At 41.7% G+C, this 22,573-nt stretch overlaps 3 protein-coding genes across 4 annotated transcripts in view; all 3 read left to right on the top strand.

Moving 5' to 3' along the window:
- The window catches only part of LOC146635143 (uncharacterized), a 74,553-nt gene that overhangs the window by 45,430 nt on the left and 6,550 nt on the right, over positions 1-22,573 (top strand). The gene's annotated exons all lie outside the window — the stretch shown is intronic.
- LOC146635145 (coxsackievirus and adenovirus receptor homolog) lies at positions 10,844-17,361 on the top strand. 2 transcript variants are annotated; one of them, XM_085346130.1, is made up of 3 exons: positions 10,844-11,098; positions 16,410-16,769; positions 17,011-17,361. In XM_085346130.1, exons 1-3 carry the CDS (start codon positions 11,032-11,034, stop codon positions 17,208-17,210), a joined length of 627 nt encoding a protein of 208 aa, XP_085202256.1. In that variant the 5' UTR covers positions 10,844-11,031; the 3' UTR covers positions 17,211-17,361. The 2 variants fall into 2 exon arrangements, with proteins under 2 accessions (XP_085202256.1, XP_085202248.1); XM_085346122.1 differs by lacking the exon at positions 10,844-11,098 and adding an exon at positions 14,863-14,986.
- Positions 19,993-22,247, top strand: LOC146635144 (Fc receptor-like protein 5). Its single transcript, XM_085349817.1, has 5 exons — positions 19,993-20,023; positions 21,231-21,266; positions 21,424-21,690; positions 21,770-22,030; positions 22,102-22,247. Exons 1-5 carry the CDS (start codon positions 19,993-19,995, stop codon positions 22,245-22,247), a joined length of 741 nt encoding a protein of 246 aa, XP_085205943.1.

Here is a 22,573-nt window from a genome sequence, read left to right as displayed (position 1 = left end):
TGAGGTGGATAGCCAGGAGGCCAACCGTATAGATTGAGAAACTATGAGTGCTGACCATCTGATTAGCAGCAGAAACAGCTTGTCTACAGACCGGCAGTGATGGTGATGATAGGGTAGTTCAGGAGGCTTAGTCAGACGCCAGCAAGGAGGCCAATACAATAAGAACTCTGACAGAATGCTTTTGTTGGCCTGGCTGCGGGACCAAAGTGGTCCTTACAACCCTTCAATGACTTTACTTATATTGATGAAGGAGGCAGACCCCTCCAGAGACTCAACAGGTGACCACCAGTGAAGGCAGAGAACCATGGACACAGGCGGCATGGAAATATGGTCACTAAGATGTAGCTGTGGGCAATGATGTCACAGATCATTTCTGTATAAAACAGCTGTCAAGAAAATATATGCTAGTTTGGTCTGGACATCTTTCAGAATGTTGGATACAGGTATCCAAAATAAAGCCCTGATCAAATGTTTAAGACCACTTAAAAAATGGCAAAAAAAAAATCATATTTTGCAAGGATGGATCTTAACAAGGTTCCGACGAGAGCTTCAACATGCAAAAAGAAGAAATGGCAGTGAGCATGCAGTTTATTGAAAGACTTAAACTGAAACAGGCTGTTTTACAGCTGATCAAAAGTTTAGGACCACACCTCCAAAATAATCTAGAAAGTTTAATGGCAGCTTTCTTGCAAAAAAATGCCCAAATTCATACAACAAATGTGGGGGAGAAAGAGACAATTAGGTTGTACTAAAAAAAAAAAAACCTACCAAAAAGACAAAACCAAAACCTAGCTGAGCTCGTACCTAGAAAACAAAAAAAGGGGGGAAGACCCTAATCCTCAACATCCTTGAAAGAAAAAGTGGATTGTGGTCTGTAAAGACCTTTATGGGTTCCACACTTAATCCAAAATAAACCTCAAAATGTTGCAGAGCCAACAGAACGGCAAGAGTCTCTTGTTTGATTGTAGAATACCTTCTCTGTGGATGAGTGAACTTCTTTGAGAAGTAGCACACAGGGTGATCAAGTCCATCCTGATCTTCCTGTAGGACAGCACCTACCCCAACCGTGCAGTCTGTGTACCTCAGGGAATGGCAAACAAAAGGATAGGCAAAGATACAAACATACAGCCTGCAGACACGTAACAAATCCCAAAAGTGTCAATTTTATTTAGATCAAGGCAGGATGCTCCAAAAGAGTGATTTTATTCACCTGGAAGAAATCCCTTGTCCTACGGGCATTGTGTACAGTACCGTTGTCCTGTTAAAAAAAACAAAACAAAACAAAAACAGTTGTTACAACACAGACGAGGGCCCTCAGTCATAAGAGATGCTCTCTGCAACATCTGGACATAGCCAGCAGCCGTTTGACGCCTCGCACCTCCTGAAGCTTCATTGTTCCACTGAAGGAAAAAGGACCCCAGACCATTATGGTTCCTCTTCCATTGTGGCAGGTACTGTCATGCCAGTAACATTGGAAACCATCAGAACCATCAATGTTACATTTTTTCTCATGAGAGAATAAAACTCCCGTCCACTTTTCAGTGTTCCATGTTTGGTGCTCTCTTGCCAAACCCAAACGGTTAGTTAGATGTTTTGGTTTTGAAGCTCTTCAGCAGGGGTGGCCAACCAGTCAGAGACCAAGAGCCACTTTTTTTACTGTGTTACCGCAAAGAGCCACATCATACGCATGGGCACACATGAACATCACCCATCCTTTCCTCCCTCTCTCTCTCTTTCTCTCTCTCTCACACACACACACACACACACACACACACACACACACACACACACACACAGAAAATACACACATCTCTGCTCAGCCAGATTTATTGTAAATGTCACACACCTACATGATAATGACAGAAATGGACTCCTACAGTACTAAAACCACAGGCCAGTCATTTTCAACAATGAACATTGTGTGCACTGTCTCACACACACAAACTCTCAGTTCAACCAAGTCCACAAACAAAAATATAATAATCTACAATAGCATTTACTTTTACAATGCATGTTGTTTAGTGGGACTTCTGGCATTCCTTGCCTTGAACAATCCTCTTTAAATCTGGCTTGTATTCCGTTGTTGCCACTCGAAGCAATTCTTTCACATGAGTGTCAGTCAGAACAGATCGATGCTTTGATTTCACATGTTTTAGGGTAGAAAATACAGACTCGCAGACGTATGTTGACCCAAACACTGACAGTATCTTGAGCGCAGCCCGTTTGACATTGGGGTATTTTTCCATTGGCACAATTTTCCAGAACTCAATGGTCCCTTCCCTTAAAGCAGGTTTCAATTGGTCCTCTTCACAAAGATCTATCATCTCCAACTCAGCCGCAGCTTCATCTGTGACTAGCGGGACTTTCAAAACAACCGGTCTCTGCATTAAATGGGTCGACGAGGAACGTAATCTGTGGCCTTTTCAATTGTAGATCATGGAACCGGGTCATGAAGCTTTCGTGCAAGTTTTCAATCAGCGTTGCATATCTGGCTCTTTGCTTACTCAGGGCAGCTGGCAACTTGCCCGCTGGCTTTTAGCAGAGTGGGAAAATGCGTTAAATCTCCTTTTTGAATATGTGTCTTGAACAGCTTCAGTTTGTTGACAAACACACTTTGCACCAGGGTCCTGTTTCAGGAAGCCGGTTTAGTGGAAAAACTGAGTAAGTATACCCTGAGTTAACGAAAACTCTGGGTTTTCGGTTTCACAAAGCGAGTTCAGCTGAAGCCTGAGTGAGTCACTATGACGACACGCCGTGAAGCTAACCTGCCCCCTAGCAGGTTTACTACAACTAACCCTGACTGTCTCCGCCCCTTTGTCGGAAACCTGACAGTAGGAAGTGTCGGACATGGCGTGCCACTTCCTTGAAGAGCCAGTAGATCGTGAAGCCCAAATTCTCCGCAGAGCTCTCCGCCGGGAGAGAGTGATCAGAGCGCGTTTGGACATTTTATCATTTCCTGATGATTTTCTGTGTGAACGTTACCGTTTTTCAGCACAATCTATAAGTTATGTGAATAACATCCTCAGGCCATATATTACGCATGTGACACATCGCGGACATCCTCTCAGTTCTGTACATATTATTTGTATTGCACTTCGGTTTTTTGCAAACGGGAGCTTTCTGTATAATATTGGTGACGCTGAGCACGTTTCCAAGGCTACCGTCTGTCGGGCAGTCAGGAATGTTACAGTTGCACTGAAACGTCTCCTGTACTCGTCTCTGGTGTTCCCCGGTCATAGACCCACAAGATTTATCAAAGAGGGATGCCACAAAATTGCAGGTATCAGGATGACCAAAACTTAATTTATGATGTGGTGATACTTGAACTACTACTTAAATTTTACATTTATTCTCACGGTTCCCAGGCGTGATTGGCTGTACAGATGGCACTCACATTCCAGTCATTGCTCCTTCAGTAAATGAAGGAGACTATGTGAACAGGAAGTCTTTCCACAGCATTAATGTACAGGTACATAGTTCCCTGTAGCATTTCAAACTAACATATTATTCCATTATAGTAATGGATGCTAATTTGTGTTCTCTGCACTGTGAAGATCATATGTGATGCTGCCAACATTATCACAAATGTGGAAGCCAAGCGGCCAGGCTCTGTCCATGACTCACAAATATTCCGTGAATGTACACTGAGCACAAAATTTGGACATGGTGAGTTGAGAATACTTTAAAATATATAAAGACCAATTGCTTCAGGGACATTTGAACTGAAGTGTATCCTTCTGTCTTAGGAGAGTTCACTGGCTACTTGCTTGGCGATAGGGGGTATCCATGTTTACCCTATTTGCTTACCCCTTACCCTGACCCTGAACCGGGCCCACAGCAGCGATATAATCTGGCTAATTGCAGGACAAGAGCCAGAATTGAAATGACTATCGGAATGCTTAAGGCCCGGTTCCAGTGCCTGCAAAGACTCAGGGTCACCCCAGAAAGGGCATGTGACATTATTGTGGCATGTGTGATTCTTCACAACATTGCCACAATTAGAGGAGAACACTGTCCTTCTGAACCAGACATCAGCAGTGATCCAAACCATGAACATTCTGACCCTCCCACGGACATACAAGATGGAAGCGCAGTCAGAGACACCATATGTCACAATCATTTCTTTTGACCCATCACCTCAACATGTTGAAAGAAGAATAAACAGATTTTTTGTTCAACTGGCTTTATTGGTCGCCTGTATTTCCTGTACACAAAGTATTAAAAGATGTAAACCTCATAAAGTGTCTCTGTTGCTTCCTCCTCCGTAACAGCTGTCAATGTTTCGGACAGTGTGCGAATGTGTGTGTGAATGGGTGGATGACTGGATATGTAAAGCGCTTTGGAGTCCTTAGGGACTAGTAAAGCGCTATATAAATACAGGCCATTTACCATTTACCATTATTTTCCTGTAGTAAAGAAATAAACAACATTGCTGTTCTACTGTAACCTCATATAATCTGTGGAGTATTAAGAGTACTCACAACTGCATGTTGGTCTGGCTCAACAGGAGGCTGCACCAGATGCAGTACACCACCACCATCAACTGATAGAATATGAGGTTTATACAGGTCACTTAAACTTACAAGGGACCAAATGGCAATTAACAAACATATACCAATCACCTTACACTTCATTGTCATTATGCTCTCAAAGACAACCAAGACTGAGGCAAGGCAAAATCAGTAGGAAAATAACTTCACTACAAAATAATCCATTATGGTGAAGAGCTTATCAGATGAATGAGTAGCACTGCAAAGGTGACTGTGAAGAAAGGATGTATGCACATCATGTATTATTTTGAATTTACCCCTTATGTCGGCACTTGTGTCTTGCGGGGTTATTGACTCAGAGGATGTCCCCGCAGAGATGCCCTCGGCCACAGGGCGCCCACTGTTTTGGCTGAGGGCCAACTGCTCAGCCTCTGTGAGTGGTGGTGGTGGAGGACCCCCACCTGTTTTTCGGGCCTCCGCTTTTTTTCTGTTGGCTATAACGGACCACATTTGAGCATACAGAGTAAGCAAATATGTACTTGTAATGTGCTCAGATAATTTCAATAAGTGCTTACAGAAAGGAAATTAATGTAGCCTCTAACTGCAATTGATTTACATCGGACAAACAGACCAAGCACTATGGCTCATAATACAATTACACCTTACCTGTTTGGACTATATTTTTATATTTCATTTTTACTTGCTGCCAGGCACGTTTGGGGCCTGTTGGGTTGCACCTGCGCTCACATCACATCACAAAATAAAATGTATAAAATAACAAATAAAATAACATATGATAAAATAACGTGTTAAATGGGTGGAAATCCCTAGATCAATGTTTATATTAACACTCACGCATTGACTCTGTCGGCTATGTTTTGCCATGCATGCTCCCTTTCTTTTGCAGCTGTGGCTGTTACTTTTTTCCGCGGAATTTGCATGTTATCGGCATATGCTGCCATCAGAATTTCGGCCTCAAGCGCTGTGACATACGTTGACCGCGCCTTCTTTCCCTCCGTCTCCATGGTGACTCGCTTAATCTGTGCTCCGCTTATCAGGGCTTTATGTATCCTCGTCCGCGCGCTTCACTTGGGGTTAAAGCAACTCCGCGTTGACTGAACTAATTGTTATCAGCCTTTCTGAAACCGAATATTCCGAGTTGGACAGTTCGGGGTTACTCAACCCTGAGTATCGTTTTTCACTCTGAGTTTTCTAAACCGGCTTCCTGAAATAGGGCCCAGGTCAGGCAGCATTTTTAACTTACCCTGCAGGGTCAGGTTCAGTCTGTCCAAGTGACACAGCATGTCAACCAAAAAGGCCAGATCCATAATCCACTTGAGGTCCGAGAGCTCGGGATAGTCCTTGTCCTTCTTTTCCATAAACAGTTTCACTGCATCCAAAAGCTCAAAGAAGCGAGAGAGTACCGGGCCTTTTGACAGCCACCTCACAGTGCAGTGCAGCAGCAGGTCACCTGGAAGCCCTTGGTCCAGCTCAGCGATGAGATTCTTGAATTGCCTGTGGTTAAGCGCATGTGTGCGGATATAGTTGACAATTTCCATCACAGGCTTCATGACGTTATCTAAATTCAATGATTTAGACACGAGTTGCTCCATGTGGATGATGCAGTGGAAATTCCAAAAGTCAGGAATAGTTTGGTCAGCTTTGCACAGCCCCACAAGCCCGTTCACAGATCCCATCAGGGCTGGTGCTCCATCCGTGGCTATTGCAGTTAATTTCGTTATGGGCAGATTTGCTTTTTCAAATGCAGCCATCATGGTTTCTTTCACATCTATGCCACGGGTTCTGTCTTTTATGGCACAATATCCAGGAGTTCTTCTTTGATCACACAATCGTTTGACACAGACCGTGCAAATATTGCCAACTGAGGCTTGTCTTGTATATCACAACTCTCATCCAATGCGACACTAAAATACTCACATGCTTGAAGGTCAGAGTGCAACTGTGATTCAATAGCCGTGTTAATGTCCGATATTCTGTGTTCAACAGTGTGGCGGGACAGTTGGACGTCTGATACCATGCGTTTTAATTTGTCGTTTTCAGGAGACAAGATTTCAACAACGTCACTGAGGCATTTTTTAACGAACTCCCCTTCATTGTATGGCTTTTAGCCCATGCAATGTTCCAAGCCAGCTGATAGGATGCGAGCGTTATGGTCTCTGACTGCTTCGTAAATTTTTGGAAAAACTGTATCTGCTTTTCTGCCTGACTTTTCAAAGTGGCCAGCTCGTGTTTGCGAAGTTCAGTCCCTTTTGGAAATTCCTGGTTGATGTTAGCATGGAGTGAGCTGAAGTGGCACTGAAGATTTGAAGCTTTGAAATGCGCTAATGATGTCTGACATATAAGGCAGAATGGCTTGCCATTGCGTTCAACAAAAAAATGTAAACTCTCCCACTCTGTTAAAAACGTCCTGTGTTCATCTTCATATTTTCTTTTTGCTGTGCATTTTTTTTCCTGCCATTTTAAGGGCGAACTTGCTCCTACTGGGAAACTTTGCAGTATTTTCATCTAACACACATGCGCATTTGATGAAAATACCGTATTGAACTCAAGCGAACGCGCATATTTTAAAACAACGACATAAAAAAAACACAAACCACAAACACAAACTTTGATATGAACGTAAGAGCCGTATGAAACCAGACAAAGAGCCGCATGCGGCTCGAGAGCCGCGGGTTGGCCACCCCTGCTCTTCAGTCTCAGAAGCTGCCTGATGGTTATGGGGCTGCAGTTGGCACCAGTAACGGACTTCATTTGGGTTGAGGATTGTCCAGTGTCTCGACAGACAGCCAACTGGATCCTCCGGCTCAGTGCTGGTGAAATTGTGTGTGTGTGCGTGTGTGGGGGGGGGTGTCTTCCACTTGCCTTTTTTGTTCCATAACCCTCAGGATCAATTAAGAAATTCCAAATGACTGACTTACTGTGTCCCACCTCATTAGTGATGGCACGCTGTGAGATCTTGAGATCACTTTGGTGGTCTCAGGATCTCATCTCTGCTTTTCGCAGATGATGTGGCCCTGCTGGTTTCGTCAGGTGATGGCCTCCAGAATCAGAAACTTTATCAGAATCAGAAACTTTATTGTCATTGTCATGAGAACAACGAAATTAAGAATGGTCCCCGATCATTGCATCATCCCTAGCAATATCAAAATATAAATAAAACAATAAAATTCAATAAATAAAATAGATAGAATACTTAAAATACTAATAAGATATAACAGTAAAACATTCACATACATTCCCACACACATGCTTAAGACCGTGCATAGATTAACACAAGAGTGGCGTGATGGACATTTTTTTGTAGTATTCAGATGTGTTATTGCAGTTGGATAACAGCTGTGTTTGAGTCTATTAGTCCTTGCTCTGATTGCCCTGTACCGTCTGCCTGAGGGCAACAGTTCGAACAGGGAGTGGCCAGGATGTGAGGTGTCTTTTATGATGTTTTGGGCCTTTTTAAAACAGTGGGCGTTGTGTAGAACTTCCAGTGTGGGGAGAGGGCAGCCAGTGATCTTTTGGGCGGTGTTAATGATCCCTTGGAGTGCTTTCCTCTGAGCCCCTGTGCAGCTAGTGTACCAGATGCATATGCAGTAAGTTAGAACACTCTCAATGGTGGCTCTGTAGAAGGACACCAGCAGTCTCTGTGTGATGTTATTCCTCCTGAGAATTCTCAGGAAGTACAGTCTCTGTTGGGCCTTTTTCAGCAGCTCGGAGGTGTTCACACTCCAGGAAAGGTTCTCCTCTATATTGACTCCCAGGAAGCGGAAGCTTGCCACCCTTTCTACACAGTCCCCATTTATGAATAGTGTTTGGATCTCTGCCTTTTTCCTTCTGAAGTCTATTATGAGTTCTTTGGTTTTTGAAGTGTTGAGGAGGAGGTTATTGGCCTTACACCATGACGTCAGCTGCTCCACCTCGTCTCTGTACGTAGACTCGTCTCCCTTGGAAATGAGCCCCACCACTGTGGTGTCATCTGCAAATTTCACAAAGATGTTGCTGTGGTGGCGAGGAGTGCAGTCGTGTGTGTAGAGAGAGTAGAGCAGTGGACTGAGCACACAGCCCTGGGGTGAGCCAGTGCTGAGACTCAGGGCTGAGGATGTGTGATGGCCAACTCTGACTCTCTGTCTACGGCCTGAGAGGAAGCTATTGATCCACATGCAGGTGCTGTATGGAAGCCCCAGGTCTTGTAGCTTGGCCACCAGTTTGTGTGGAAGGATGGTGTTAAAAGCTGAGCAGTAATCCACGAAGAGCATCCGCACATAGCTACCATGCTCTTCCAGGTGAGTTAATGCAGCATGGAGTGCTGTGGCTACAGCGTCTTCCGTGGATCGGTTTGCTCTGTAGGCAAACTGGTGTGGATCCAGGCTGCGGGGCAGGGCTGCTGTGATGTGTCTGCGGACCAGCTTCTCAAAGCATTTCATTACCACTGGGGTGAGTGCCACCGGTCTGTAGTCATTCAGGCCGGTGATGTGGGGCTTCTTAGGCAAGGGGACTATGGTGGAGGACTTCAGGCAGAGTGGGACAGTCGCCTGTGCGAGGGATTTGTTGAAAATCCTGGTGAAGATCCCAGCCAGCTGTCCTGCACAATCCCTCAATATTCGACCTGGCACACCATCAGGACCCGCCGCCTTCCTCGGGTTAACAGCCTGCAGCATGCGCCTCACCTCGTGCTCTTCCAGGGTGAGGGTGGTGCTGCTATGGGTGGCGTGTTGCTGCTGTGGCTCCAATACCTCCGGTACCCTGGTCTCAAAGCGGGCAAAGAAGATATTCAGCTCCTCTGCCAGCTCCAGGTCACCGTCCGCAGCTCCGAGATTGATCTTATAGTTGGTTAGGTGCTGGATGCCTTGCCACACCTGCCGGCTGGTATTACTCTTCAAATGGTCCTCGATCCTCCTCCTATAGTCCCCCTTTGCCTCTCTGATGCCTCTCTTCAGGTTGGATCGGGCTGTGGTGTAGTAATCCCTGTTGCCAGAGCTCGCCTTGAAATGGTTCCCAGCCGAGTGTGAAGCGGTGGGAATGAGAATCAGCACCTCCAAATCTGAGGCCATGGCCCAGCATGGGGACTCCACTCCGGGTCAGGGACGAGAGCCTGCTCCAAGTGGAGGAGTTTAAGTATCTTGGGGTCTTGTTCATGAGTGATTGGAGAAGGGAGCGGGAGACCGACAGACGGATTGGTGCAGTGGCTGCAGTGATGCGGACGCTGTACCGGTCTGTTGTGGTGAAGAGAGCTGAGCGTAAAACCGAAGCTCTCAATTTAAATGGCCTGTATTTACCGGTCAATCTACACCCCTACCCTCACCTATGGTCACGAACTGTGGGTAGTGACTGAAAGAACGAGATCGCGAATATAAGCGGCGGAAATTAGCTTCCTCCAAAGGGTGGCTGACCTCTCCCTTAGAGATAGGTTGAGAAATTCGGCCATTCACAAGGGACTCAGAGTAGAGTGGCTGGGGAGAGGGAGGTCTGGGCTTCTCTGCTTGGGCTGCTGCTCCCACGACCCGGCCCCGGATAAGCGGAAGAAAATGGATGGATGGACATTATAAATAACATTTAGAATATTGGGAAGGGATTCATAATGGTGTTCTTTATAATTTCACAATATAGTGAAGTAAGATAGAAACAAGGTTAAGATAAAAATAAAAATAATTACTAACATTTTGACATTTTACAAAGAACAAATTGCATCGTAAATAAACAGTGCAGATTTTAATTAAGAAACTGAGTTATTTTCACAGTTTCATGGTTGATGGAGTCTTTAGAAGTTTTGTTCACATTTAGTGGAATCTAATGCTTTGGAAAATAAAGACTTCCGTTTTGTAAAGCAATTCACATTTGTATACATTTCTTGATAGTGTTATAGAAGAAACGCTAAGCTAAACCTATCAAGTGCAAAATGGTTTTTTTTTGGATGGAATCAAAAGTTTTGTAGAAATCAAATGAGAAGTAAATAATCAATAAGGTCTAATACTATTCTTATATGATCGGAGATATACCAATTCCTCTGTTTGTGTCTCATCAGTTACGAAAGCTAAAGCTACCTTAATTGTATGAGCAAATATTTGGGTAGAAACTTTCTAGTCCTTATTAAGAAGTTAGACAGGACGCCAATCAGGAAAGTGTTTGAGGGCTTCATTTTTATATATTTACATTGTTGTACAGTGGAACGATTTTAGTTCTTTGGTCGCATGGAGCTGATTGTTTATGGATAAGAGTGGTTACGGAGATCATTCAAGAAACACTCAGAGCTGTTTTAGTTTTCACCTCTTTTCTTATGACTCACTTATTGTTCGTATAGCTCAGCGAACCTGACGTCACTTAAATGCGACTACCTTAAGAGAACTGAACGCAAGTTTGAAGTTGAAACGATCGGCTGAAGCTCAAATAATCTTTGTCTTGCTTAAACTTTAAATTGAATCTACCGTAGTTACTTTTTAAAAGTCATAGTCTGTTATTCGCAGAAAATATCATCAGACTAGCACATTTAGAACAAACTTGTCCGATCATCAGAAAGAAGAACACGGAAATGTCTGTAACTGCGTCACTCTGCTCCACTTTGCTGTTTTTTGGCATCATCGTGTTTGTCTCGGCAGGTGAGGTTAATAAACCAAAATTTTCCCCCCTGAGATAAAAAAGGAAAAAATGGTATCTTTGTCGTTTACGTGGTGCCAATACTTGGTGGTGGTGCCAACACAAATAATTAGTTTCATGTCGATTCCATTTGTTTGTGTCCGTGAATGCATCACGAGGCTGGGTGGGGTCTGTACTTGTTTTATCGTAGAGTTAGCATGTTTGCTATCTGTACCACTGTGGGGACTGTCCTTCTGACTAAAGTGAGATCTGTGGTTGAAATGATGGCAGTGCACAGATTCTGTGCTTTATTCGGTCTGTGGCGTCTGTTGCTCGTGTTGTTTGTGGTCTGTCAGCCAGCCGGGGAGCAGAGCTAAGGCTAACATACCAAAAGCTCCCGAGTGTTAAAAACAAAGACAAGTATCGCTACAGTCACTGTCTGTGCTTTTCGTGCTTTCGTTTTTGATCTTTGAAGTTTTTTAGGTTCTCTTGTTCTTTGTAAACTCTGCTATCACTTCCTACTCTTTTTTCACCTGCCAACCAATGAACATTCAGAAATGGCCTACGTCATCTGGCTTCCAATGCCGTACAGTCAGGATCTTGTAGAAGTGCACCTGAGTGCATCTGGGGTGGGTGACCCTCCTCAACCAAAAAGTGGATGGACAGATTTGTGGGACAATAAAACCAACTTAGTGTGTGAAGACTTGTTGGAACACTGCAGGATAGAACCGACCTAAATCCTCTGACTGCAGGAATTTGGCTCACATATGATGAAACAATTATCATCTCCATCATACTTGTTAGATGAGAGAAGGAAGGAGTTGCAGAAAAGGGTGCTGGGTAGGAGTGCTGTACATATGATGGTGCAGGATAATGAACAGGTGGATGTGACAGTGGAGTAGACTGTCAACATCTGAAGAGTTGACTATAAGTCTTGGCTTCTTGGCTTTTGACTTCGTCTCCTTATCAGCGATTATGAAGCGATATCGTTTGAGTGGCGACACTTATCCACATACGTTCTATAGATTGGCATCTTGCGGCATCATAACAGTAGCTGGAGGCTGCGGTGAAGCAGGAGGAAGAGGCTGCACTAATAAAAGATGAGTAAAGACCACAGGAATTGTAGATACAGAGGGCTGTAAAGGCACAGCTTCAGATGTTAATATAGTTGATACAGAAGAGTCGGCCTGTTCTTGTTGTGCTGCATGCTAAGCCTGAAGTATGTGTAGGTGAATCCCTTGTAGCTGTTGTTGGACTGTGAACCACAACAAGGTAACTGCACGCTAGTTAAGGGAGACAACTGTAATGTGGCTAAAATGCAGCTTTGTGGCATGAAGGGTAGGACAGGTGAGCACTCTGTGGATATGAAATCAATTTGACCATTTAGTCCATTTCCACTTAAATTAGATCAGCCTTAAAACTCTTTCATCTTCTGGTGTCTTGTCTACCAACATGCATCCAGCCACTCCCATCTATCATCTGGACTACAGGATATCTAGCAGTTTTCCCCAGGCTATAGGTGTCACTGCATTAATTGGTCTCAGTGGAGATGTTTGCCTTATTGTGCTGATTACAAGACAATGACGAGGGAGGTTAGGAGAGTTTAAGGCTACGTCCACACGTACACGGATAGTTTTGAAAACGCAGATTTTTCCATGTGTTTGCACCTTTCGTCCACACGTAAACAATGTTTTTGTTCACTGAAAACAGAGATAGTTAGAAACTCCTGCCAGGGTGGAGTTTTTGCATTTACGTGTTGTCGAGAAAAACGGAGAAAGCGCAGTCAAAATTGAGAGCAAACAAAACAACTGCTGTATAATGCCCTCCGCTATCTTGGTTTAATTGGTCACATGACTGCATCATATGACTAAAATGCGTCATCGTTTTAGAAAGTCTCTGTTTTTACTGTCCACACTGTGAAGTGAAAGCACAGCTTTCAAATGTATGCGTTTTTGAGAGCGTTTTGAAAATGCTGTGTTTTACATCAGGAAAAACGCCGTCTCAGTGTGGACAGGAGGCCAAAACAGAAAGAAAACAATGCGTTTTTACGATGCTTTAAGGACCATTTCTGAAAACTGCATTGAAACGCTGGTGTTTACAAGTCTTCTGTAAGAAAGACTGCAGCTACCTAAGAATTTGGGTAATTGTCTTCAAAAAGTCCCAGAGACACCTTAAACACTGTTTTAATCCAGTCTTAATCCACCCATGACAGTATCTGATATAATATATATTAGTTTTTTAGTTTGAGTAAACAATCAGCTTGATTTTTGACTGCTGCTTTCTATTTTTTCATTTAAGGAATCATCTGAAATTATATGTCGTAACATTTGTTTATATGTAGTTTGTGTATTATTAACAATAAATTGTCCTCATTTGTTTTGCACCTAAACACCTTTTAGAGGAAATCACAACCTTTTACTTTTATTGATTAGACTGAGCTGATCTAATATCATAAACTGAGTGGAGTGGGAAGTTGTCTCTGCACATCTACCTGATTTATTGCAACACTTCACTTCTTTATTACTTCTGTTTCTTTGTATATGTGGTAGCTGTTTGTCACATGTGTGTACTTAGATTTGGAGAAGATAGGAATGTGGTTGCTAAGGTGTTGCTATGTGCACTGATGTCACACAGGTGAAGGGTGTGTTGTACCAAACAGGATGACACACGGATGTGTGGGTTAGTTTGATCTGTGGTTCACAGGTCACTTTATCCAAAGACTTTAAACTTGCTACATTTTATTGTTTGATTTCTTAACTATTTTTTTTGCTTTTTAAAATTGTATTAAGTGGAATAAATCTTCAGTGTGTCCCTTTTTACATACTGAAAAAGCTGATACTGAACTCAGACTTTTGGGGTTTTTTTACCTTTCAGTGGATAATTTTAATTTTCCCATCCTGATGATCAGAAGTGTTTGAGGATTTCAGAGATCCTTCAGAACAACAGTAAGTGTTTAAAATGACGTCTTTCAGTCTTTTAGATAATCTGACAGGTTGACTGAAGTCTGTGAGCTTCAGTCGATTAACAGACTGTTCATGTTAATCCATCTGAACGAGGATTAAATCTTCACTTTTCTGGTTACTGGTTACAGATGAATGTCATGTGGAGTTAGTGTGAAGTATTTGATTTACTGGTTTTTATTTTCTTTTTTTATTTTAATTTTCTGGTTTCACCTGTGAAAACACATTATTAAAATTATTATTATTATTATTTAATCTGAAGATCCAAACGATGTCAGACTTTATCTGACACAATATAAAGAAGAAAAAAGAGGAAGTGTACTCAGTTACTCCACTGTACTCTGATTACAGTCATGTGATTTACAGGAAGTGCTGCATCAGCTGCAGGTGGTGGACAAAGTTCTCCAGATCAGCTGTGGTTTGATGGAGGCTCCAGCTAAATGCTGCCTCTTCCATAGTACTATATACATTTTTATACAGTGACGTCATGTTGAAGTCCTTTGGCTGATGATGGTCTTTAGTATGTAGCTGATGGTTGATGATGAGATGTTTGTGTTGTTCTGTGGAGATCATTCAAGAACTGAACCTGTTAAACACTCAGACCTGCTTTAGATTTCACTGCTTTAGTCATGACGCACTTATTCATGGTCATCGTACAGCGCAGCGTAACAGACGTCACTCTAATGCGACTTCCTTAAGATATTGAAAGTGTGGCGTTTGAATGAGTGTCTAAAAAACTAATGTTTCAGCTTTATTTAAACCTCAAAGTTAACCTCATGTAGGCAGTTTTAACTCGGGTTCTGTTATTAACTGAAAATACCAACAGACTCAGACTTTTAGAACAAACTAAGAGTCAGATCAGCAGAAACAAAAACACGGAAATGTTTCCTGTAACTGCGTCGCTCTGCTCAACTTTGCTGATTGTCGGTGTCTTCGTGTTTGTCTCTGCAGGTGAGGTTTATAAACCAAACGGTGTTTCCCTCTGAGATAAAGAGGAACAAACATCAGTCTGGTTTACATGTTACTTCCCAAACATTTAGTTTCATATTTAATCAGTTTGTCTGCGTGTGTGACGGCATCACGAGGTCTGGTGGTGTCTGTGGATTTACCCGCTTGGTCAGCGGTGCAGTTTCCAGCACAGAGATAAAGAAGTGTAATGTGTGTGTCAGTGTGATGTGTTGTAGTTTCAGGAGTCAGGATGCAGCTGCAAAGCTTTTTGTTCAGTGTATACAAACAGCTGTAGCTCCATAAAGGCAGCCGAGACTCACAGAGTCTTATAATGAGAGGCTGCTTTCTCTCACACATTATGTTCACTTATTATCAGCACATGTTTCACTGTATTCGTGTTTATATTACACAGCTACTGTCATCCACAGTAATCTCCTCATTTAAGTTTCCATCTCCATCTCCATCCTCTGAGTTTCCGACTTAAAATTAAACTGACCCTGTATTGTCAAAATATGAGATTTGGGAGCTTCAGCAAAAAAAAAAAAAAAAGCACAACTCAAATTCTAGGCAGTGAAAAATAAAATAACAGAACAATTAATTGTATGACGAAATCTTGTTAATATAGAGTGGTTAGTGTAATTTTAATTTTCCCATCCTGATGATCAGAAGAGTGTTGGAGGGTTTCAGAGATCCTTCAGAACAACAGTAAGTGTTTAAAATGACGTCTTTGTCTTTTAGATAATCTGACAGGTTGACTGAAGTCTGTGAGCTTCAGTGGATTAACAGATTATTAAGATTGATCCAGCTGAACGAGGATTAAAACTTCACTTTTCTGGTTACAGATGACTGTCATGTGGAGTTAGTGTGAAGTATTTGATTTACTGTTGGCTGGTTTCATCTGTGGAAACACATCATATGAAATGAATTCAATGTGTTTTATCATCTGAAGAACCAAAAGATGTCAGACTATATCTGACACAATATAAAAAAGAAAAAGAGGAAGTGTACTCAGTTACTCCACTGTAGTCTGATGCTGCATCAGCTGCAGGTGGTGTAAATATTTTATTTATTCCTTAAATAAAATAATAGAACAATTAATTGTATGACTTGTTAATATAGAGTGATGAAGGTTGTAACTGACTTCTGTGTCAGTAGTAATAGATTAAGGTCAGATCTCTGTAGGGTGGGGTGCAGTGGTACTGTGTGATATTAACAGCATTTACTGTCATAATGATCATGTGTGTACTTTAGCATCAAGTACTTTGTGTGTGTACTTTTTTTATTCTTTTTTTTAATGTATATCGTGCACGGATGTACTATAACTTAATAGATGTGCATACACTCCTCACTCCATCTGGCTGCTGAAGAAGTGAGCAGTTGCACTTTGACCTTTAACCTCTCTGCTCTGTGTTGTTTCCTCTTTCAGACCAAAAAATCATCACAGCTGAATCTGGACAGAACGTCACTCTGACATGTCGAGCTCCAAATAACAACATCATCTTAGGTGTAGAGTGGAGCAGAGCTGACCTGGGAGATGAATATGTGCTTTTTTACCGAGATGAACAATTTGATCCAGTTAACCAGCATCCATCATTTAAGAACCGGGTGGATCTGCAGGACAGACAGATGAGGGCTGGAGACGTGTCTTTGATTCTGAAGAATGTGACGATTAATGACACTGGAGCATATCAGTGTCGTGTCTTCATGAGAGGAACAAACATAAGGAAAAGAGCAAATCAGGATGGTGACCCCATCAGCATCGTCACACTAAGAGTCGTTCCTCCAGGTGAGTGAGTAGAGTTGAGTGTGTGTGTGATCAGAGGTGAAGCTGCTTCCTGGTTGTTGTTGATGTTTGTTTGTAAAGATGTTGTTGATGAGACTTTGTAGAAAGCAGCTGGTCTGAGTGATGTGATCAGAGTGCAGTAGATAATGTCTGACAGCAGTTTGAAGAGGAAATGGATTCTGTTCTGTTCTTCACTCATCACCTACCTGACAGCTGACACCTCACACCTGTTTCTCACCTGCAGGTCAGACAGGAGGAGACACAGAGGATGGAGGGAAGGAGGCTGGAGGGAAGGAGGATGGAGGGAAGAAGGATGGAGGGAAGGAGGATGGACATGTTGGACTGATTGTTGGTCTGTCAGTTTCTGCTGTGCTTCTTGTTGCTGCTGTTGTTGGTTTTTTAATCTACAGAAAACATAAACAGCAGACTCAGGGTCCATACTAGCCACCTGAGTAATTGCAGCATATTTGAAATGTCTTTAGTGTTTTTATGATGATGTTTGGTAAGAGAAGCATCATTATGGTAGAATGGAGTTCAACTGCCCAATATCCATTTTGTTTTTAAAAAAGTAGCAGGTTGAGAACCAGGACCTGCTGATCTGTCAGCCTGAGACTGGCAGGGATTCATAAAAACAAACACATTCTTTAATATCACTTAGACTGAACTGTAAGTGATGACTTTGTTTGTTTTGTTTTTTTATTCAGTAGGTCAATAGCACAAGATGATATATATTATATGTTGAAAGTGTTAAAGCCTACACTGTTTTACTAAGTGTGTGAATATATTTAGCCTTCGGTATTTTGTAAATAATAATACTTAGCAGCAATAGTAGTAGAAAAGTACTGCACAGCATCTCCACCACTGTTTTTTATATTTTGCTTGGAAATTTGGAATTAGTTGCAGACTTTTATTAAAACGTGCAAACGTGTGAATATACAGGGTTTATGCAAAAACGTTCTAACAAGCTGAGAGCCTATTTGGTGTTATCAAAGCAATTTCTTGACTAATACTTTTCATCTGCATGTTTTCATATCCTGGTATGATTTTACTGCACTGGCAATGTTTTGGGGATCATTGTCATGCTGAAAAATGTATCTGCTGCCCATCAGACTCTTTCTAGATGGTATTACACGGGGATCAAAATCTATTGATACTTTTCTGTGTTCATAATTACATCACCTCTAACAAGTTCTCCAACACCACTGAAATGCAACTTCCAACCATGACAAAGCTGATACCTTATTTACAATCACATTGTTGTTGTTATGCACTGACAAAGTGTCATTTTTGATAATTATTATATATTTAATTAAAGAAATCAATTAAATCTGCAATTTTGTGACTGGCTGCTGGTAACAAAGTGCCTGTTATCTGTTATCCATAGGCACAGAACTGGTTCCTCCCTTGAGTAAGGATTGTTTTTGTTATATTATTTTTTTATGGTTGAATAATTCATCAGTCAATGTTAAGTGTCCTAAAGAACACAAACAAGATTCCCTGTGTAAACTGGACTGGACTGAAAGTTATTGGAAACCTTTCATAACAAACAAACCAATATTTTTGCAGAGATCCACAGTCACAGATAATTACAGACACTCAACCAAGTACAGAAACACTGTGTCATAATCTGGCTGTTAATAATCTGCCTAATAATGTTCAGGATCTGTTTAGCAGCTATTACTGAGTAAGCTTTGTGGGAGATATTATGAAAAAGAGAAATCTTTTCCAAGCAGCTACAGAGGGAGATCTGTCCTCTCTGATCTGTGAAGCTTTGACTTTTCCTTCCATTTATGAGACTTTGAAGTCTGTAACTTCTGTTTAAATATTGCTTGTTCATATATTGCTGCTTATTTATTTTTATTTCTGTTTATTTGTTTATTTTTAATAAAACGTTGCAAACATTGGTACTAGTTTTAATGTTTATTGATTGTTTATGTTGCTGTGAAATATGTTCTGACCTGTTGAACTCATGTTGGCACATTTTATGAGCCGAAATTAGTCGAGGAACACACACACACACACACACACACACACACACACGCCTGTTCAGCTATCTTAGTGAGGACCTTCATTGACATAATGGTTTCCCTAGTCCCTTACCCTAACCATTAGGAATTTTTTTATTATATTTTTTTATATATACACACACCGCTCTTCCCGTTAACTCATAAGCTGAATATCTACACAGTAACTTAATACAAGGACCAGTCAATTAGAAGGCACGTCTACAGTATATACCAAAGAGGACCGTTGAGGGAAGGAGAAGAGGAGCAGAAAAAAGTTGATCGGGAGCTTTAAAGGAGAGTATGGATGACCCAGCGGCCCCTAGGACTGTGCACCAAAATCTTTAACACAAGAGAACTAAATCAAACCCTCTTTATACCTAACCATAACCTAATTGAAACCCTGACTAAAAAAAAATGCAATTTTGAGCCTCAAAAAGGCCTTCAAATTTGAGAGGATCATGAGTGTGTCCTCACAAGTGATTGTTGGTTCTCACAAGTATAGTAGAATGAATGCAGATTTCGGTCTTCACAAAGATAGCTAGACGGGAACACACACGATCTGACAGGAATACGAGATGATGAAAACTGATGACAGAGTGGAAATCTGCTTAGAAGCTGTGAATAAATTAAAGTGATGATAAATGGTAAAATGGCCTGTATTTGTATAGCGCTTTACTAGTCCCTAAGGACCCCAAAGCGCTTTACACAACCAGTCATCCACCCATTCACACACACATTCACACACTGGTGATGGCAAGCTACATTGTAGCCACAGCTGCCCTGGGGCGCACTGACAGAGGCGAGACACACTGACACACAAGACATGTGAGTTCACACTTAAACATGGTGGAAACAAAACAAGGCAACAATTGTTTGTTGAACGGATGGTTTTTTTTACTTAGGTGTGACCTTTGATCTTATAGAGTGGTGTGAGTGTTTGCCCCCCTTTCCTGATTACCTACCATTTTTCACACTTAAATGTTTCAGATCATCAAATTAAATATTTGACAAAAATAACACAGTTACGGTGCCGAATGTCTGAGGTACCTCATCGCGTTAAAATTAGCATGTTTGTAGTTTATAACTTGATTTTTTAAAAGAATTTAGTCCCGACCTCTGTGTTTGAACCAATAGAAAAGCTGGTGCTCAGAGGAAGAGGGCGGGCTTTACTTGGTGTCAGTGACAGAAATGAAAAAAAGCTCAAATGAGTGAGAAGGACGATGAAGGAAACATCTGTGCTGTGTCTGCTCTGTAAGTAGAATCTCTGTGTTTGTTTGAATTCTTGTACTTTGACTGTCTGCTCTCCTGATAACTGATGATGGAGAAGACATGAAAAACAAATCAGGCTGAATTCAAGTTCAAACACCACGAGGACCAACTGCAGGTCTGAACTGACTCTTTATCTTTGCTCAGGAGTCGAGGAAACACAGCAGGCAGTGAAAAGCTGAACAGATTTCATCACAGTAGATCTCTTTGTGAGAGTTTTCATTCAATTATGTTATTTTCTTCTTCTTCTTCTTCTTTGGTCTTTGTTGCCACACAGAGAAGAGCAGCTACCTGAAGGCAACAATAGTCGTTGATCTTACATTTACTTCCTTACTATATATGACTCTGGATACTGTAGCTCCTGTGAAAAGAAAGCCTCAAATTTAGAAGTACTTGACTCCCTCGTATAAATCTCAAATGTGCAACTTAAAACAGATAATGTGTGCGCTGGAGAGGAAGTGGTGTCTCACTAATTTGGAAGATTGTCATTTAGCCTGCAAAAGTAGTTTGCTGCTTTATTTACAAATAAACAAACAAACAAACAAACAAACAAAGTCATCAATAAAGTTAAAAAATCTTACCCTCACATCTTGGTTATAGAAAGATTTAAAGAAAATAAGAACAACCAGAAATTGTATGACTGTAGTCAGGCTGACAAAAAGTCAGCGCTCTCTTGAGCAACCATTTCTTTGATACCATTTCTTTAATGTTATCTAGTAACTTCATGGATTTGTTCAGGAATAAATGTACTATAGCTACTTTCAACACCACTGATATCTATTTAGACAATTTTTCTTCAAGTGATATTTTTGAGTTCAGTAATTACATCCTCCAAACCATCAATGTGTCTTTTAGAGCCCATTCCTACAAGACTGCTCAAGACTACATCTGACACCAAGAAGGTCTATAAGCTGACACCGATGGCCACAGTTGGTGTTATGTTTTAATTAAAATTTAGTCTTGTGTACCCAGTTTTTTACGAGAAGAATGAAGAGTTGTTATCTTATTCAAGTAAAACAATTACTCCAGAAATCTTTGGATGTGGTGTGAAATGTTGCTAAGAAAGAATGTAACCATTAACAAAAAAAAGTAATTATACAGAGGCCTCATAGAGGCACAGTTGTTGGTGCTGTTTGTGTGGAGTCGTTCGTTATGTTCACCTCAAATCAACCTGAGTGTCATTTCTCTTTAGTTCTGATCTCACTGCTGAGCTGCACAACAAACCAAGGTCAGTAACCTTCTTCTGTCACAGTTTAAACCTGAGAAATGCTCACTGATATGACCTGATGGGGTTCATGTTTCAGAATTAAGTAAAACATGCTTATGTCAGACAAAAGCAACCAAGCAACAGTTGTTTGTTTGTTTTTTCATTGTAACCCTCACAGCTCGTCTGACTGTGAGTCCCAGCAGCTCTCAGTTCTTTAAAGGAGACTTTGTGTCTCTGAGCTGTGAGGAGGATGACAGCTCTGCTGGATGGACTCTGAGGAGAAACACAAGCAAAGGACAGAGGAGTCAGTGTGGAACAGATGGATGGGCAAAACCAGCTGGTTCCTCCTGTAGCATCACCTACAGCACCACATGGGACAGTGGAGTTTACTGGTGTGAGTCCAGAGAGGGTCCCATCAGTAACATGGTTAACCTGACAGTCACTGGTAAGCTGAGTGTGTGGAGTTAGTGTTGATGAAGCTGTGTGTAAATGGATGAAATGCTGTAGTTTGTCTCTGTGTTGAGGTGGATCAGTGATCCTGCAGAGTCCTGTCCTCCCTGTGATGGAGGGAGATGACGTCACTCTGCTCTGTAAAACAAAGACCACTCCCTCCAACCTCCCAGCTGCTTTCTATAAAGATGGCTCCCTCATCAGGAAGCAGCCTACAGGTCACATGACCATCCAGCATGTTTCCAGGTCTGATGAAGGCCTCTACAAGTGTGACATCAGCGGTCATGGAGAGTCTCCATCCAGCTGGATCACTGTCACAGGTGACACACTCACCTGTCTGTGTTTCTGCAGCTTTCAACATTCACAATGTGACGACAACTTAATGACTGTGTTTGCTTTATTTCAGACGAACACACCACCACACCTCCTCCTGGTTCCTATCTTCTTCCTGCATTGTCATGTGTTGGATCAGTGTGTGTTGTGGTTCTACTGGTGTTACTGGTTCTGCTGGTGAGACGATGTGTTCACAGGAAACCTGAAGGTGAGAGTTAGAAAACTGCATTTCAGATGTGTGGTTATGATAATCTACATATGTTACCATTTATACATATATACTCCTATTTATTATTATTATTATTATATATGTTTTTTCTCCATTACAATTTATCTGTACTCACATTTCTACAAATTACACATGTAGGGGAGGCCGGGGATAGTTGTAACGTGGGTCAGTTGTAACTAGAGATGGACCGATCTGATATTACGTATCGGTATCGGTCCGATAGTGACTTAAATTACTGGATCGGATATCGGAGAGAAATAAAAAATGTAATCCGATCCATTAAATATCAAAAATGACATTTGGATTTTACATGTGT

This window comes from Diplotaxodon limnothrissa, linkage group LG3 (assembly GCF_057381915.1).
Source record: "Diplotaxodon limnothrissa isolate DT_005_m linkage group LG3, D_limnothrissa_male_GT1.1, whole genome shotgun sequence".
NCBI lineage: Eukaryota > Metazoa > Chordata > Actinopteri > Cichliformes > Cichlidae > Diplotaxodon > Diplotaxodon limnothrissa.
Note: the sequence above shows the minus strand (reverse complement) of the source record. Positions and strands in the feature narration are given on the sequence as shown.

Coding starts and splice junctions, on each gene's coding strand:
- LOC146635145 (XM_085346122.1), top strand. CDS start 14,917: ATGTTTCCTGTAACTGCGTCGCTCTGCTCAACTTTGCTGATTGTCGGT. Junction 14,987..16,409: donor CTTCGTGTTTGTCTCTGCAG/GTGAGGTTTATA, acceptor TTCCTCTTTCAG/ACCAAAAAATCATCACAGCT. Junction 16,770..17,010: donor ACTAAGAGTCGTTCCTCCAG/GTGAGTGAGTAG, acceptor TCTCACCTGCAG/GTCAGACAGGAGGAGACACA.
- LOC146635144 (XM_085349817.1), top strand. CDS start 19,993: ATGAAGGAAACATCTGTGCTGTGTCTGCTCT. Junction 21,691..21,769: donor GGTTAACCTGACAGTCACTG/GTAAGCTGAGTG, acceptor CTCTGTGTTGAG/GTGGATCAGTGATCCTGCAG. Junction 22,031..22,101: donor CACAGGTGACACACTCACCT/GTCTGTGTTTCT, acceptor GCTTTATTTCAG/ACGAACACACCACCACACCT.